The 18,195-nt window shown below is 49.9% G+C and overlaps 7 protein-coding genes across 7 annotated transcripts; 5 read left to right on the top strand and 2 right to left on the bottom strand.

Annotated features, from left to right (window-relative positions):
- Positions 1-326: 326 nt before the first annotated feature.
- Positions 327-2,591, top strand: FTJAE_3992 (uncharacterized protein; the record flags this gene model as incomplete). Its single annotated transcript, XM_037350349.1, has 1 exon — positions 327-2,591. The coding sequence occupies one exon, from the start codon at positions 327-329 to the stop codon at positions 2,589-2,591; it is 2,265 nt and encodes a 754-aa protein (XP_037208910.1).
- A 15-nt stretch (positions 2,592-2,606) lies between these two features.
- On the top strand, positions 2,607-4,614 carry FTJAE_3991 (uncharacterized protein; the record flags this gene model as incomplete). Its single annotated transcript, XM_037350348.1, has 2 exons — positions 2,607-3,089; positions 3,142-4,614. 2 exons carry the CDS (start codon positions 2,607-2,609, stop codon positions 4,612-4,614), a joined length of 1,956 nt encoding a protein of 651 aa, XP_037208909.1.
- A 1,177-nt stretch (positions 4,615-5,791) lies between these two features.
- On the top strand, positions 5,792-6,410 carry FTJAE_3990 (uncharacterized protein; the record flags this gene model as incomplete). The annotated part of the gene is made up of 4 exons (XM_037350347.1): positions 5,792-5,841; positions 5,897-6,033; positions 6,086-6,137; positions 6,368-6,410. The coding sequence occupies 4 exons, from the start codon at positions 5,792-5,794 to the stop codon at positions 6,408-6,410; spliced, it is 282 nt and encodes a 93-aa protein (XP_037208908.1).
- A 576-nt stretch (positions 6,411-6,986) lies between these two features.
- Positions 6,987-8,631, top strand: FTJAE_3989 (uncharacterized protein; the record flags this gene model as incomplete). Its single annotated transcript, XM_037350345.1, has 2 exons — positions 6,987-7,069; positions 7,200-8,631. The coding sequence occupies 2 exons, from the start codon at positions 6,987-6,989 to the stop codon at positions 8,629-8,631; spliced, it is 1,515 nt and encodes a 504-aa protein (XP_037208907.1).
- Positions 8,632-9,557: 926 nt separating this feature from the next.
- FTJAE_3988 (uncharacterized protein) lies at positions 9,558-10,784 on the bottom strand (the record flags this gene model as incomplete). The annotated part of the gene is made up of 1 exon (XM_037350344.1): positions 9,558-10,784. The coding sequence occupies one exon, from the start codon at positions 10,782-10,784 to the stop codon at positions 9,558-9,560; it is 1,227 nt and encodes a 408-aa protein (XP_037208906.1).
- Positions 10,785-12,172: 1,388 nt separating this feature from the next.
- On the bottom strand, positions 12,173-13,759 carry FTJAE_3987 (uncharacterized protein; the record flags this gene model as incomplete). Its single annotated transcript, XM_037350343.1, has 1 exon — positions 12,173-13,759. The coding sequence occupies one exon, from the start codon at positions 13,757-13,759 to the stop codon at positions 12,173-12,175; it is 1,587 nt and encodes a 528-aa protein (XP_037208905.1).
- Positions 13,760-14,003: 244 nt separating this feature from the next.
- FTJAE_3986 (serine threonine kinase) lies at positions 14,004-18,103 on the top strand (the record flags this gene model as incomplete). Its single annotated transcript, XM_037350342.1, has 3 exons — positions 14,004-15,589; positions 15,669-15,732; positions 15,782-18,103. The coding sequence occupies 3 exons, from the start codon at positions 14,004-14,006 to the stop codon at positions 18,101-18,103; spliced, it is 3,972 nt and encodes a 1,323-aa protein (XP_037208904.1).
- Positions 18,104-18,195: the final 92 nt, after the last annotated feature.

Here is an 18,195-nt window from a genome sequence, read left to right as displayed (position 1 = left end):
CCACTTCTCGGTATCTAAGGTACCTTCCAATCTCTTTGCATCTTCTCTTGCCCTTTCTACTTGTCCTATCCTCTTGCCTTGACGGAGTGATTTGCAGCATGTTATGTTGCTTCTGTTTTCATTATCGTTGTCGTTACTTCTTCGTCCCCTCATCGCCTCTACCTATACTGACCCGTCGTTCCCCTTGTACAAGCAGCGCTCGAGATCCATCCCTTCATCCTCCTCCATTCTATTGTGCACCGTATAGGTATGTCCACCCATGCCCCCGGCTGAAGCTGTCGTTACTCACACTTGTGTACCTGGAACTTGCAGCTTCAGACAGCACCATGTCGATCGATATGAACACTTCTACCCTACCCACCTTTCCTCCGCCGGCTGATGTCGAGATGTCCTTGGACGACGACGATGAGCAAGACAGTCCACACCAAGACTACCGCGAGTTACTGAACGACGAGCGGTGTGTCAACTTACTCGATCAAGGTGCCTGCCACGACCACCCTGACAATACCACGCCAGACAATCTCCTGATATGGCAAGCCAATATCAAGAGATGCGACAAGCGAGTGGAAGCCCTCTGCACCGAGATCAACAGTCGACTCTACGGAGAGTCTCCCCGCCCACTCCCCCAAGTCATTGCCGTACAGGACATGTGCTACAAACAGGCCTTTCATGGTATCCCTGGATATCATGTCTGGTACCTCTCTGACGGTCAGTTCACCGAAGCGGACTATGAACCCGATGCCCAACACAGAAAGTGGGCTAAGATCGTTGATAAATGCCTCGAAGCCCTTGATCGTGCCCAAGTCGCTATCAACGTCAGTCAACCGTGGCTGCCCCCTACATCCATCACCGCTCAGCAGGCAAATCCCCGCCTTGCTGGGGCACGCGAATCCCTCTCCGACCTCCGCGAGATTGCCTTTGCGAACGAAGATACCGCGATCATGGCAAAGTCTGCTCTGCTATGTATCGCTAACACGCTCTCGAGTGTGCAGACGATGGTGACTGAGGTTTTGGGGGCATGCTCAGATGCTCCTTCAGAACTCGTCTCCGCCAAGAAAGCATTCTCTTCTGTCCAGAAAAGTATTCATACTGGAGTCAACAGCCTCTCCGACAAGAGCTTCCAGTTCAAGGCCATCCCCAAGATACACAGTGTCGGCTTCTATGTACACAACTCTATACCGACTACTTCCTGGAGAGTCAAGACCTGCAAAGGTGCCAACAGGGAACTACTTGCTACCCTTGAGATTGCTAGCCTTGACGCTGCTACGGCTACTAAACCTCTGGTCATTCACAACGTTTACAACCACCTCAACAAACTCAAGGTCGACTCCTTGCTCTCCTACATGGACTCATGTTCAGACCATAGCATTCTTCTTGGGGACTTCAACTACCATCACCAGGACTGGAACGGCAATGAAAGGACGGAAACGAGCACGTCGGGCAAGAAGTTTGCCGAAGGTGTCAAGGCACACAACTACATACAGAAGACGAAGAAAGGCGCGATAACCTACTCCAACTCCAAGGATACATCGAAGCGGAGCTCGACTATCGATTTGACCTTCGCGGAGGAATCGATTAGCAATTCGGTTGGGTGCTGTGAAGTGCTCCAAGTGCCCGGATTCGAGAGTGACCATCGCGTCATTGAAACATCGGTCAAGCGCACGGTCAAGAGGGAGGCCAAGACTATGCCTTGCTGGCACAAGATCACTCCTTCGAAGTTCCAACATCATCTCAAGCCTCGTCTTCCACCTCTCGACAGCCCACTTGACAACGAAGATCAGATCGTTTCCTTTTTTGCCAAGATCATAGATGCTCTACATGTCACCATGACGGAGAACGTGCCTAGGAGGTCCTGCGGTCTCAGGCCTCAAGCTCTGCGAGCCAAGGAACTGGCAACGAAGCTGAGAAAGCGACTTGCAGAGTTGGACGCTCTCAAGAAGAAGGATCAGACGCCCAAGACATTGCGGAGAATATCTTTTGTGGAACGCGATCTCGCCAGGTTGAATATTGAGATGTGGGGCGAGTCCAACCGTGACGAGACTCGACGTCCCTCCTCGAAAGAGTTGTTCAACGTGTTCAGGTTGGCCAGGGGTAAATCTCAACCACTTCAGTTCACTCAAACCCCAACACTCGAGTACAAGTGCGACAGTGAAGACGTCAATGAAACGAAATTTGCGGAATCAGATTACGACAAGGTTGAGATGATTAAGAAGGTCAAGTTCCGCAACAACAACAATCCCGAGTCGAAAAGAATCCTGGACGAGCCTGGCCCAAGGCACGACCCCCAGCGAGAGGACATCGACATGCCCCGGAGCATCGATGCTGAGAAGCTCCGGAAGATCATCAAGGGTCTTAAGAACAACAAAGCCCCAGGACCAGACAAGGTGCCCAACGAAGCAATAAAGCTCGGCATGGAACCCTTGCTGCCTTACTTTGTGCTTGGATTCAATGCCTGCCTCAACCTATCACTTCACCCCGCCAACTTCAAGGACAGTATCATCGTTATGCTACTGAAGACTGGCAAGGAACCGCACAAGCCCGAGTCTTACAGGCCCATTTCATTACTCTCGACCGTTGGCAAGCTTTACTAAAGGATCCTCGCCGACATGATGCTTGATGTATTGAAGCAACATCCACATCTCCTTCCAGCAACCCAGTTTGGTAACAAGACAACAACCGAGGCCCTGCAGTATCTCTTCCGTATCATCTATACCACTTGGTGCTCCAACAGCGATGACGTTGTTACGATTCTCGGTCTGGATATGAGCAGTGCCTACGATAACGTCTATCGCCAGAAGCTTTTGCAAACCTTGTACGACAAAGGCTTCCCCAGATGGTTCGTTGACATCATCCGGCTTGTGCTTTCACTACGAGATGCCACTCTGCGTTTGCCCGGCATCGTCTCCAAGACGTTTGGGCTGAACACAGGAATCCCTCAAGGCTCGCCCCTTTCTACCATCCTCTTCTACTTCTTTGTTTGTCCTCTCGTGGAACAAACATTCCCTCCCCGACTCATCTACGTTGACGGCAAGAAGGAGACCGTCCGCCTATACCAATTCTCTTTTGTGGATGACGTCTACTACATCGCCGTGTCGCAGCTATGCCATCAACTGCAGAGGACTTGAAATCCTCCATGAGCAGATGTTGCCAATCGCCAAGGAGCTTTTCATCAGCTTTGGTTCTCACAAGTACCACGTCATGCACATGAGACTACCAACCGTTCGACAGCCGACTCACAACCAAGTGAGGCCCGTGATCGAAGGTTTCGTCGAGAAGGTCCAGGAGAAGATGACAATCTTGGGTGTCATAGTGGACTCTCAGATGACCTTTGACCTTCATGTCACCGAGATCGTCAGGAAGTGCAGACAGAGACTGGGTTACATGAAACGGATCTCGGGGAGCACATGGGGCTCTGACATGTATGCAATCCGTCAATATTACTTGACGCTGATTCGTCCTGTCATCACCTACGCTTGTGGAGCTTGGTTCATCAAGCAGCGTGAGGGCGTGAGCACACCTCTGCACTTTGGCCTCAACAACAAGTTGATTCTCCGCCTTCAGTCCTTGCAGTCTGAATGCCTTCGCTTCGTCTCGGGCGCTTTTGGTTGCGTTGCTGGTACCTTGGTTGAGAAGGAGTTGTTCATCGAGAACATGTGGACTATTCTGCACTCACAGGCGACTTTACAACGAGCAATGAGCTTTACTTCCCACGATTCGCGATGGAGGTCCCTGTCTTGCGGGGATGGTGCCTCAAAAGCTAGGATCGGGAACCCAATCATACTCCTGGAGGAAGAGGCAGGAGAAATGCTGAAAGGTGCCGTCGAGTATCAGGCGCTGCTGGCTCAGGACTCGGATGATCCTTCGCATGTGCAGGCCATGGCAGATCGCTTTGCAGACCGCAAGGGGCGTGGCAAGATCGTGGGGTCACATATCAAGTGGCTGGCAGCCCAGGAGTGTCAGCTCTTGTGGCGGGACTACGTTAAAGGTCGCGAAAAGACCCAACTCGCAGCTGGAAAGCACCCTTCGCGTCTGAGACTCCCAGTTGCTTTGGATGAGCGCTGGGGTAAACAAAGCCTCGGCTACTACAAGGGTTTGACGCGGGCACAGAGTACCATGCTGTTCCAATGCAGGACCGAGTTCATCGGACTCAAGTACCATCTCTGCAGGATCAAGCTCGGCGATGCTCCATCCTGTCCTTGCGCCAAATCCCGAGAAACCCCGTTCCACCTCTTGGTCGAATGTACACGCCTTGACTCCCAGCGAAAGCGTTTATTCCGGGAGCTTCAACACACCAACTTCTCTAGACTTCTCACTGTCGACGGAGGAGTCGCGGCCCAGTGGGCCATCACCTACTTTGACATCGAGAAGTTCGACAATGTGAGAAAGAAGTCTTCCAAGTTCCCTTTCGACCCCAGTTGCATCTCGCCCCGTGAGGAGCGGATATCCACTTCCAACTCGCTACAGTCGACCATGTCAGAACAGACAATGGTCTCCTATGGCAATGGTATCACACTATTCGATAGCGCCAAAGGGACATCTACGTCTCCTCGAAGGGCAGTCCCCATTTCATCTTATTATACACCGGCAGGCGTCGGGACCAGACAGCCACAGTAACCCGCCTCTCTTCCTCCTCTACTCTCTCCCCCTCCCCCTTACTCCCCACACCTGCATGAACCCCATAGCGCAGCCTCGTGCAGTCTCTCCTACTTCAAGGATGCAGCCATCACCTGCCGGGTATCCCGTCTCCCCAACATTGACGAATCTCCTCCATAGGAGGCACTCCTCATCATCGCTACGCCAAGTGTATCCTACCTTGGCGACGCCATAACTCGCCTGCTTCGCGCCAGTTGCGGCGCTCTCTCTGCTTTCAGCAGAGCCTTTGTGTTCAAAACCTTTGTGACTCATTCAGTAGTAGGTATTTCGGTTCTCGTTTGTCTATTCACCCTCCATTCACTTTCTTCCATCCTCTTCTTTCTGGCCGCCCCTTGTATCCTTCACTTGGCTTTTGCCTCTCGGTCCCTCTCTTTCGCTCGGATACTTGGAGCTTGTTACTCCTCTCATCCTCACTCTTGCCAGTCTTTCCCACTGGTCCTTGAACTTCATGGCTGCTGGCCCTCCCATCCGCGCTGTGGCCCCTCCCGCCATTTCAACTATCGCCAGTCCCCTCCACCGGCTACGCCCCTCTCGTTCTTTCGCATTGCCTTTGGCGAATATAGATACTGACATTTCCAAGTAGAAGCTTTATTTAACTGAAAACCTAGTCCTGATTACGACCGAGTCTCCAGTAAGCCTTCCTCCCATCTATCTCTACTTCAGTTGCTGAACTCTTAAGACAGATCGACTGATGCCATCAGACAGACAAGCTTTTCCGCCAAACGCCACCAGACCGTCTAACTTTTTCCTGTACGTCCAACGCTGCATTTTATTACCTATATGCAGGTCCACTTCGGATGAATGGCACAGCTTACAGCTCTTCAAATAGCAGAGTCATCTCTCACCGACTGACTCATTTTGTAAGCTGTCACGCCACTCTCATGCCTCCAACCTCAGTAACTAGATCAAAACTCTGACCCGTTTTTAATCAGTGAACCTACGGATACGGAATCCCAGCATTGGTCGCCTCCCACAGGTCCATCACTGCGTACGCCCAAGCCGGATTGTAAGTGCTCGAACTCTCTACTTCATGATTACAGGCTTACTAGGATAGATTCCTCGCCATTTGCGCCCCTTCTACGATCCTGTCATCCGACAATTCCTCGATCATCTTGTGATATTTCTTCTTGATGTCACGATGAGGGCTTGTCGCCGTGATGTAGCTGTGGTAGCCGAATTTGACGACCTGTAAGTATATTCATCAATATTCAAGAAGAGATTTCTAACAGGGTTACACTCTTAGCCAGGAGGGCCTTATCGTCAAGGCTGTTTTCTCTGATAGCCGCACTGAGGCCTTGGAATTCCTTCGTCTTGCTCAGCGTCTTGCTCAGCGTCTTGCGTATTCTATTGTTGACCATAGGGAAGAAGTCTGGAGTCGGGGTATGTCTCTGTACAACTTTTAACGTTGGATAAATTACTAACTGATGCTTAGGTTGTGATCTGCGTGCCTGCCGGCGGCCGCTCACCGATCATCTGTCGTACGGGTAAGTCTCTTCCCACCACTCTGAGTCATTTCGTCACACTACTAACCATGTAAGTCGCAGTGGAAGTCATCTTGAGAGTGTTATCTTGAGTTGACAGACTTGCTTCCAACGGGCAGCTTACCTTGTGTGTGTTTCGTGTGCTCTGAGCCGATCATCCTTGCGGACGAGCAGCAGGCAGGTCAATCCAAACCTTGTTGCAATCTGTCTACAGTTCGCTAACTTAATCCCAGCACTCATTTATACACCTTTGGAGTCAGTCATCAGACCATCTAGCTTTCAGCCAAAAGCAAGATCTTAGGCGATTGTGTGGGTGACGAGTATATTGCCCGTATGTGTTTATTGGTGTCCTTTACCTTTGTGGCCTGGGGGCTGAAGCCTCTTTTAAAACCCGAACTTTACCGCAGTAAATTACCCCAATTTTTGATAGTACTTAGCCTACCCTAATAGGCAAGATTTATGACTGTATCCGTACTAATTGATCCGTAAGTATCGTGAAGATCAGGGCGTAAGCTGAGCTAACCTACAGCTACACTCATTACCTCTCTCTTTGATAAGATAACGACTGGCCCACTCTGTGAGGTGAGTCACGAAAACACGCTGAGTCACACAGAGTCCAGACCAACTCCCAGTCTACCAATCATTATTGGCCTTCTATGACCCATTGAATTTCGAGACATGATTGGATTTCTCGTAAACCTGCAAGCAAAGCCCCATTTTCATCTCAGCCACTCTCGTACAATTTCTCACCAGCCTCGGCGTTCTCATTGGCATAAAACAGTCTCGCCGGTACCATTCACCTCCAATTTGCAATCTCGTAACAAGCAATAGGACCTTTTATTCCCTACAGCCATGACAGCCAATCAAGCCCTCGCGATGAGGGGCAAATTCAAGCGAGCCTCGACTCCCAAGGTCAGAACCGGATGCATCACCTGGTACGTTGATAGCTTACCGCCTCGTTTCTCGTAAAACATCACTAATTAGGAAACACTGTAGCAAGTGAGTCCAAGCAACCTTCTAAGCCCTCTTGTATAAAGCTCATAGGTATCCTCTCTTTAGAATCAGGCACTTGAAATGCGACGAAGCAAAACCCTTTTGTCGACGCTGCCATAACGACAAGATGAAGTGCGACGGATATGCACCACCCATGCCCAAGGCTTCAAAGCGCTCTAAGGGTCGAGATGCCTCCCCGAAGACTGGGGTCTCTATTTCACTCCCACTGCTATCTATGCAGACTGTTGACCAACTCTCCTTGTTATCAGACCCTGAAAAGGGCTACCTTCAACATTTCCTTCACTGGACAGCAAAACAGCTTTCACCTTCGTCTGCTGCCATGAACTTCTGGCTCAAATACGCACTTCCGATGTCATATCACTACGATGCCATCCGGTACAGCATGATTGCAGTTGGGGCATCTCATCGAGCCTACATGGCCCAAAGTCTACCTTACTCCCGCCCAGATCACCTCCAGCGTCCTGTCATCCAACACTACAACAGAGCCATATCTTCGATTCTCCCCATAATGTCCGCACCTTCGAACGAGAACATTCACTGTATACTGATTTGCTGTCTACTCTTCATGACTTGTGAGGGACTGACTGGTCGGTACGATGAACTCCTGCAACATCTCGCGGCCGGCGATATGGTATTTCAGTCACTGAGGTGTCAAAGCTCCTCGGATACCTCAGATATGATAGAGGGACTTGTCGACATGTTTAGCGAGATGGGCCTTGCGTCGTATGGATACATGGGAGACCATCCATTGCCGGGCATCAAGAAATGGTGTCGTAGTGAAACTGGCACTGAAGCGAGTGTTGACTCGCCGTTTGCAACGCTCAGCGAGGCCTCATATGCCTTGCATGAGCTAAGGCTGCACCACGACTTCCAGCCATGGAATCCGGATAGGGAAGATGGGTTGACCAACGACAACGCGTTTGAGGATATGCTCCGTCGCTGGAATTCCCGTTTCGAAGCTTTGACTCAACAATTGATGCCAAGCTTATCCAGTCATGAGATAGCGCATATCCAAACTCTGGAGCTTCACTACCAATCTCTGCAGATGTACATCAACGCATACGACAACAAAGGAAGACAGCCTCCCAATCCATTCAAAGGCTTCATAGAGGCCGCAGAGAAAGTGGCCGCACCTCTCATAGCACTTGGCCAACCTACCTTCTCACTAGACGGGTGTCTGGTGTCTGGTCTGTCATTTGTTGCCATCTCGAATGAAGGCGGGGACGAGAGGCCCCAAGCACTTGACCTCCTTCGCAAGTTGAACCACCGCGAGGGCATTTTTGACAGCAACGATATCGTTGAGATGCATGAACTGATAGCCATGGATATGGATTGGGGATCTGGCTCTGACTCTGAATCTGACTCGGATATAGAGGAACCAGATCCGCCGTTAAGAGCTCCGAAAGGAATCCCGCAAATGCTTGAGGTGCTTGCTCGCAAGACTGGGACGACGAGCAAACGGCTGGAAGGCCTGTATCCATGAGGGGTTACCAGGTTCTATCAGGGCTCCGCATTAACACATCTTCATAGTAATTGGGCAAAGTTCATAATATCTTTCCATGGCATATATGATTTGACAAAGAGGGGCGATGTAACTTTCTCGTCCTGTCATGGGATTTAATGTAGCAAAGCAATACCTCTGTAGCATTTCCGAACTTTAGTGTTGTGTTGCCTGGAAACCGTATCAAGTATTAAGTATCTTCAAAAATAAGTCGCGATAACTCTCTAGGTTCTCTCTGCCGGAATAAGCTCACAGCCACAAATCTCAACTGCAAATAACACTTCTAGCCCACAACTTAGTCATCGATACCACGATGCCTGACCAATGGCTACCGCGATAACTCTCATTCAGATCGTAATCTAATTTACAACGAGAGACACGACGACTATGTGACATTGATCAATCCTCGATAGCCTTGAGAGCGAGGTATTCGCCCTCTAAGCAGGAAGGAGTGAGAACGGATGTTGCCGAAATAAAAAGAGATAAAGGCTTTCCGTGGGGATCTCGGTTTGCTGTTTTGATTGTTAGTCTTGGCTGCGTAACAGTCAACCGAGAGGTACATCTCACGGAGGGCAGACTGCAAAGTGTTTTAGGTTCGACGTCATTCACCAGCCCAAGCCTTCGCATCCATCCTATATATTTATTCTTACTGGAGAATTAGCCCGTTGAAACACTTCACATGGTCTTCCGGCTTTTCAGCTCTACAGAGAATTTATGGGTTGTTAGGCCTATATCATACCATTACTACGTCAAAACACAAGACTAAATTCACTCTCGTGAGACGTTGATTTAAAGTGTCCAATGTTATGTTCATTTCAACTATTGACAAGTAAAATGCTATGTACAAGGTTTAAATGTAGCACAAGATCCAGCTATCTACAGACTCATCCATCACCTGCTGAAGTCACTCACAGTGTCTTCTTAGCCCAGCCAACCTGCTGGTTACCACCATCGAAAACGACGAATGCAGCCTTGAGAGCAATGTCACCAAAGATGTTGATGCCAATGTCGTCGCTAGGCTGGATACCACCAAGGCAGGTAGTAGATCCGTCCTGAACAGGGGCATAGTTGATGTAAGAGCCAGGGATGGTGATGGTAACGCCGCCAACAACGAAGCTGAAGCTGGGGAGAGTAGCAGAGCAGCTGAAGACATATCCACCATAGCTAGAGCTGTATCGGGCACCGCTGACCTTGGCATAGTATGCGGAGTTGACATCATCGGGGAGGAGGAGAAGAGTAGTACCAGTATCAGCAATACCAGTGATGGGGCTCCTGTTGATGGCGGCGGAGCCAATACCGTATCCAGTAGAGGTAAACTCCCAGAAGCCCTCGGAGGAGTCGACGGAGGCATATCCAATCTTTCCAGTGTAGGCAGTGCTGTCGATGAAGCCGAAGTTGTACTTTCCGGGCTTCTGGTGCTTCAGATCAGCGGTGAAGACAGGAGAGCTCAGGGTGCTGGCTGCATTGTCGAAGAAGGTCTTCTGCTTTGTAGGTTTGACAGTGTTGATGGAGCTGAAGCCAAGGCCGAGGAGACCATCGAGGCCAGTCTCTTGCTCGAACTCGGAGGAGACCTTCTGGGCGGCCTCAACGGCCTGAGAGCTCACAACGAGGCCACCGACGGAGACCTTGTCCTTGTAGACATCTCCAGATGAGGAGCTTCCGTCACCATAGCTGATCTTCCATGTAGCGCCAGAGAGCTTCTTGGCAGTGCTGCTCTTGGCAGGGTTATACTCATCATGACCGCTGCTACCGGTAGTCTCGGTGCTGAAGACCCAGAGATCAGAAGAGCCAGTGTCGAAGTCCAAGTTGAAGGTCTGAGCAGGAGTTCCGATCTGGACGGGTGTCAACCACTCAACATCCTCATCCGAGGGTGTAGTCGTGGCGCTGCCGCTACCACTCTGACGCTTGGAGTGGGCGTGAGGAGGTCTCACGGCCTTGACAGCCTTCTCGAGACCCTTGGGAAGAGGAACGCCATACTTGGCGTAGACGTGGGCGAGGGCGAGAGGGCCGTTCTTGATGAACTTGGGGTTCTTGACTTGCTCAACGGTAAACTTCTTGTCCTGAGCAGCAGGGGCGCCGAGGGCAATGGAAGCAAAGGCCAAAGAGGCTGTGAGAAGAGCGTGGATGGAAGGCATCGTGATATCCGTGAGAGGCTGAGAGATAGAGATGAGACTAGAGAAGAGTGAGTGAGTGATGATGATTTGTTTCCAGGATAGATGGTCCCTATCTCAACTTATATATCTTTACTGACTCAAAGGAGTCTGACAATGATTGAGAGATTCCGCCATATCTCCATTTGGTGATGCTTCATCTATCTCTGGCTCACACCTCGCTCGGCTTCCAACATCCGAGCCACCTTCCGAGAAAAGAGGTACATCTCTGACGTGATTAGTCCCTTTGATCCGCGCGATAGATGCCGGACCTTAATTCCTTGGCTGATCTGTCTATGCAGCCTCCCGTCCTTGGCATCTGTTTGGCTTCTTGGCTGCTCCCATTAATCGTGGCAGCCATGAGGTGGTCGCCCCACCAAAGCCCCAGCGACCCCTTTACCTAACAAAAGGTCTTCTCCAGGCATCTTGATTGCAGTAGCGGAATGAGCGACGTCTAGTAAACAACGAGCAGTTCCGCCGTGGCGCGACAGCGGGGCATCGCCAGTCTTGGCTTAAGCACCTACCGAGAAGGGATGCTACCGCCGACTATGTCCGGAGAATTCGGCATTGCTAAGGCCCTGATAGGGAGCTGGATCGGGACTCGGCAATGGGGAGGAGGGACGTTTGTTTTGGGTGCAGCTGAGACCTAGGATCTATCCGTGATTAAACTGCTTTTGTAAAGGAACTATTGGTTAGTTTATCATGTGAACTCTCAGGACATAACCATTCTAAAACGAGTAGGGGTTGCCAGGAGGGGATGCTATTGGTCGAGGCGGCGGTTACGATAAGCGTAATGAACAAGTTAGATTTCGTGATGCGGATACCCCTGCAGATCATGCCTTATCCGCTCTTAGTCGCGTGGGTTAGTGGATGTTGGACGGCATTGCTCCTTTGGCCCTAGATAACATTAAGTCATGCGTTGATGGCCTCTTGACCCCGGACGAGTCGCTTCGAAGCTTCTATGTAGATCATTCTGGAGGCCGTGCACCGAGAGCGATTTAGTTTCACAACCAACCAGGCAGAATGGCACACTGAAGATGAGGCTTCAACAAGGTCATCCCGCAAGATTTTTCATCAAGAACTGAATTTATTCACACGATAGATGCCAACACGTATCCCCCAGCTTTCGTTGAGGCATGAATCAAGCACTGGAGTTGACTGAGTCTTCATGGTAGCTAGAGTCATCATTGCCGAGGTCTCTGATTGCCCCTGTCAGGATTTCGGACGACATACAGGGATCCGTCAAGCTAAACGCTTTGATACAACACGGCACTAACAAAGTCCCTAAAACCAAGCTAGACTGAGACAAGTGCAAAAAGCCCTGTACAGTACCATCATTCTTAGACTATAGCAGATAAGAGATGCTGCAATCACTATGGCTGTGACTCCGCCAATGAGCACATAGTTTCCGCAACCTCATTGTAGAAAGCACGTATCACCGATCCCTCCCCATGATCCAAATCACCGTTCAGGCAGCTCCTTACCGCCTCTTGATACTCTGTCCCCATGAAGTGAGCTAGCCTGTCGTCTACCTTGCTGAGCAGCACTTCCTTGAACTTGGCGGGGTTTTCGTCGTCACGACGTAGGCTCCATGCTACGCGCCATAGACCAATTTCGAGAAGCACGACGCCGAGACTGTAGATGTCGAAGCCTTTGCGGTATGATTCTCCTGGAATACCCTGTGCGGAAGGATGTCGATATAGATTGAAACGTACGCTTTGTTCGGGCTTTTCGGTGGTCTCATCGGCTGAATCTGGACGGGAGAATTCGAATCCGACGAGGTATGGCTGAGACCAGATGGGTTGATTGCGCCGCACTGGAATCATGATATTATGGCTTCTGATGCTCTTATGGAGCCATCCTGCCGCATGAAGGATGGCCAGTGAGAGTGACAACGTATAAGCCATACGATATCGGTCACCCAATGTTGGTAGAGTCTCAGGCGTTGGCGATTTGATCAACGCTTGTAGAGATACCAGATCTGTTGTTTGACTGGTTCCTAGAGGATAACCAAAGATTAGGCCATATCGACTCTTCTCAATGTCCTCAAACACTCCTAGACAGTTGAGAGTCAGGAGTTCTTCGGGCTTTGCATCAGCGTGCAAGAGCCGCGCAATGTTCTGGATCCTTCCTCTGAGTCTGATTCCTTTCTGTCGTTTCCAGGTAATGTCGTAACGCTTCCACTCAATCACTATCGGAGTGCTTGAGTCAAGTGTTCCAAAGCTTCTTAATCCGCCAGCGACATCGTCATCTTTCAGAATTCTGACTCTGTCTGAGCGAATAGTGAGATCAGCATCACCAGTACTGCTTTTAAACGCCGCGACTCGCTTTTCTAGGTCTTGATCTAGGTCATATCCCAGTTGTCGAAAGTTGATAGCTCGCTTGAGCTTATCAGGCTGTATTACATGTTGAGTCGAGTCTCTGTCTTGAAATAGTACTTGCTGATTATTGCCGATATGCTCCAGTGACAAAACGGTCTGTGAAAGGGCAATGTTTGGGTCTCGAGTCGGTAGTAAGCGATACAAGTCGCTGAGGACTGCGCTTATTTGCACAAGCGTCTTGTCATGCTCTTCCGCCCCACCGGTCACCAACTTCAGGCGCTCAAGTGCAAGTCCTGATCTCGAAGCCTGACGAAGTGGCTCCAGTGACTCAAGTAGCATTTTGACTGTTGTCAACGAAGCCAGAACAGCATCTTTGTGTCTCTGAAGAATTCGTTGCTTCTGGATGTCGATTCGCTTAGAGGTCGGTTGATCAAGCCAGTCCCTCTGCCATTGGTCTAACAAAGCCTCTTGGAGTATAAGTTTAGTCCGAAGCAGGCCCAGATATCCATCGAGACCTCGTAGTGATTTCCATAGGCCGTATATCCTTGCGCAGGCTGTGAATGCGTCTATCAGGCCACCAAATGCCCCGATTCCGAGACCGGCCGCCCCGACCTGGAAATCCACTAAATCGCTTACCATGTTGCTCTTGGTCCAGTCACTAAGCAGACACTCCGAATTTCTAGTGATTTCAAGAATAATACCGGGAATATGAGAGCCTGAGCCGCATACCATCAGCTGCGGGGTTTACGCACATTCGTGGCGGGGTAAATTGATAATCCGGTGATTCCTGCAAGCTGAGGTCATGTGTCACCCGAGAATCATGATATCAAGCTCGAGGGATTTACGAGATGTTGGATGTTTCTCATCCTGTAGCATAATCAGGATGGAGTTCTCCTCAGCATTCACCTTTCGGCAACAACCCCAAGACAACCAAGAATCCACTAGTGAAGATCCTATCCCCATTCCACCTCCCGGTATTCACTGCCCTCACTTTGCGGGATTTATAGCAGTATCCTTCGCAAATGGTGGCGACGCTATAGGCCTGCAGCCTGTGATATCGAATGCCGCCCCCACATTCCAAGATGTATCCCTTGGTGGTGGCTCGTTCGATGTTCGAAAAGTCAAAGCGTCTTCTTTTCCGATTGGTCTGGGTACGGAGATCTTGAAAGGTCGCAAACATGTCGCCGTTAAACATCCAAGAACGCAAGATGACGGTTCTGTGTCCTTTGCCGACATAGCCTTGGAACTACAGATCTTGAGACACCCTCCTGTCCAGAAACATGAGAACATCGTTGACTTATTGGCTGTCATGTATCATGATACCGGAAACAAGGAGGGAATAACTGTTGTTCCCGCTCTGGTGCTCGAATATGCTGAGTATGGAAATCTCAAGTCATATCAAGAAGCAGGTTACGGACGGTCGCTGCATGAGAAGCTAGACATTGCTATCGACGCAGCAAGGGGTCTTGAAGGCCTTCACGAAGCAGGAATTGTCCACGGTGATGTCAAGCCCTCTAATCTTCTTGTCTTCAAACATCCAACCAAAAAGACCATCATTAAAATCAGCGACTTTGGGTTTGCGATGCCCATGCAAGGTGGGCAGCTTATCGGCAGTACCGAGGTCTACCGTGCACCTGAGGCAGAGACAGCAGATTTTGACAGTCGCTATCTTCGCCAGCAAGACATTTACTCTTTTGGCTTGACGCTATGGACGATTATTGGTGACGGAGAGGCTTATCACAGCACTTTACCAGACGGCGATAAGCTTGAGAGTGTTTGGAAGCTCAAAAAGAGTAATCTGATAGCGAGCCTTGCTACTTTCAACGTCCTCCATCGTCTGCGAAACGAGAAATATCCACTCATGACACTTGCAAAACTCATTCTCACATGTCTGCAGTGCTCTCCGGAGAAAAGATTCTCAAGCATGTCCAAAATTATCGATCACCTCGAAGTTACAAAGTCTCTCGTGGGCAGCATGGATGGGCGTGATACTCCAGACGCCAGCGCCCTAACAGCTGCGCTCCCTACCTTTGAGAGCATCGTTTACAGAGCCAAGATCCCCACGACAGATGATGAGAGATCGGAAAGGACGATTCTCAAAGGTCTTACTACTGTGATCTTTGCATATCTCCGCCAGGAGCTCGATCTCCAGGACACCCCTCCAAGCATTGATCCATGGCAAATATGTAACATGATGACCCATTTCTTGCCAAGAGTGCATGAGCGGTACTATTCCTCATTCAGTCAAGGCGAGACTCCGTTTATCGCTGCGCTCAAGGGAATTTCCAAGGCGAGACTTGAGAAGACGATATCAGAGCTCTTGCCTACCATATCGCAACTCTTGCCCAGGGAAGCCAGTCCAAGCGAAACGAGTGACGCTCAGCCTCTTTCTGGCGTGAATGCATGTTTACTCATCCTTGACTGCGCTGGACTCTTGAATGAGCCTTTCAATACCGAATTGTTCTCATTGTTAGTACCCTACCTCGGCCTATAATCTGGGCCACAGCTAGTTTTCAACCCCCGAGCTACTTTGCTAATTTATGGATAGGGTTACCAACAAGTCGAAATCGGAACCAATAAAGCTTTTCAAAGACGAAGACTTCATCCCTGACGTATGTTTCAATATCAATGCAAAGATGCAGCGGAACTAACTCAATCAAGATTAAGAAAAGCTCAAATACCCTGCAAAAGACTCCAAAGGCTGCTCGAGTCGCCCTTTTCAATAGTCTAAAGACCATCTTTGAGACATCCAACAATCAGAATGAAAGAGCAAAAGCCGCCCTAAACCTTGCTAGTGCCTATATGGACGATATAGGAGTTGAGTACAATTTGAAGTCAGCATCCTACTATATTCGCGAAGCAGCCCAGCTCGGTTCCGAAGCAGCCCGAACTCTCTATATATCCGTGTTTTCTCACGTTCCTGACCAAGAGACTCCTGATGACGAGACGCTACGTACCTGGGTTGTCGAGTCAGCGCAAGCCGGAAACCCGGTTGCTCTCCAGAAACTGAAAAAGGACTGGCCTTCAGACTGGCGACAAGTCAAGCAGAAGCTTCACCTCGATGAACTAAATCGTCTCGGCGTCAACGTCAGCGCGTCTGAGGACTTATCTTCCATGTTGCAAGTCTTGTCTCTGAGGGAAGTCGAGTTCTCCTACTCTAGAGATCTGCTTTTATGGAGTATTGTTCTAGACAAGCCAGATGTGGCAATGACCTGCTTGAACCAGAATCAAAACTTGCCCGAACTAGCTCTGCAGAATGAGGAGACGCCTGTACTGGTCGCGGCTCGCCTTGGTCGAAAACGCGTTCTGGAGACCATAATACGACACCCAAGCTGCAGAAGTGCTGCACAGATGGCCGACGCAAGAGGTATAACGCCTCTTCACTGGCTCGGCTCCTTCGAAGACGAAGACCATGAGGCCATCGCAAGCCTTATGGTCAGCAAAGGCGCCGAGCTAAACTCTCCTGCTTGTGGAATATCACGCACGCAATATGGAGTAAGAGTTGACGAAGATGGAATTCTGGCTCAAACTCCTCTGCATTGGGCTATCACACAGAAGAGACTTTCTGCAGTGGATGTTCTCCTCAAACTGGGTGCTGATCCGACATTCTGTATGGAGGTAGAGGAGGGGGAGGCATCGCACCTCTCGCCACTTGAACTCGCATGTGGACTTTGCTACTCACCAGTTATCGAACGTCTTCTTCAAGAGCCATTGGTTCGACTGGGAGCAAGCAAGCTGAAGCCAATGGTAGGCGGAAGCGACCTTATGTATTTGCCTCTTTTCCACGTTATATCCGGAACTCCTCGTTGGCAGCGACTGTTGACATTGGGAGTCGACTTTGAGTTGGAGACGAAGAAGACAATGAAAGCCTTAATTGAGAGCGGCGCACCTACAGATGCTGTCTTACAACTTGGGGACAATGTTAAGATGACAGCAGTGTTTGCAACGGCGTACCATCAATGCGCGGTAGACCTTATGGTTTCAGGTCTTGAGCTGGGCTTTGCGAAGCAGATCAATACTACCTTTGGAAGAATATCCAATGGAGGCTCTGCTCTGTTTCTGGCGATTACGCATGGCGATCGCGATATGTTTCAGGCTCTTGTCGACGCTGGCGCGGATGTCAATGCGGTGGATGCTGATGGTCTCAACGCGCTGTACCGTGCTGCCAAAGAAACAGATGACGTCTACTTCATTGAGAAGCTTCTGGAAATGGGTCTCCCAGTCGATCCGGTCACGCCAGAGCCTTTGAGCGCGTTCTATACTGCCGCTTACAGTGGAAACTTTACTGTTGCACAGTATCTCTTCGATCATGGCGCGGATAGAGACCGCATTCCTACGTCGATTAGCAAGAGTATTATGTCAGACATGCTCTTAACAGGCACCAGGAATGCCCTCCATCGCGTCAAGTTTCTGCTCAGTCTTCCGGACCGCAATGGCTCTGATGGATTCTTGGTAGATATCGGCCGTGACACGTTTTCGTTATTCCATTTCACTATCAAGTATGTCGGCGAATTCGCTAAAGAGCACGAGGTCGCTGGAATCATGATTGTCGAACTCCTTCGAAAGTACAACACTAAAGACCAGCTCGACAACACAGCGGGACCATACAAGATGACTCCAATAGCTGTAGCCGCCGAATCTGGGAACTATTTCGCCGTGAGACGACTTCTCGAGTACGGCGCAAACCCAAATATCCCGGATAACTATGGACGAACGGCATTGGACCTGGTGTACAGGAGATGCTGTTACCCAGAAATGCTTCCGGCTCTTAAAGAAGCAGATGTGGATGATGAGAAGATTGTGAATAAGATTCTGAAGGCGGCGAATGAGAACACGACCGAGGTGATGAGTCTTCTTAAGTCATATAACGCTGAGACCAAGAGTTGGGTTGCACCGTCGTGGATTGAGACTGATAGTGGATTTCGTAGCTTGGATTGGGTTTTGGAGCGTCTGCGCGAACAACGTAAATCTGGTGGTGGGTAGGTCGGGTCAAAGGCGCTCAGCCGTCGCCTAATAGTAGGAGAAGTCTATTTCATGGGTATGTTCAGATTGCTATGTACAGTCTATAATTAGGA

Source organism: Fusarium tjaetaba (genome assembly GCF_013396195.1).
Source record: "Fusarium tjaetaba strain NRRL 66243 chromosome Unknown NRRL66243_c0000075, whole genome shotgun sequence".
In the NCBI taxonomy this organism is placed as follows: domain Eukaryota; kingdom Fungi; phylum Ascomycota; class Sordariomycetes; order Hypocreales; family Nectriaceae; genus Fusarium; species Fusarium tjaetaba.
Note: the sequence above shows the minus strand (reverse complement) of the source record. Positions and strands in the feature narration are given on the sequence as shown.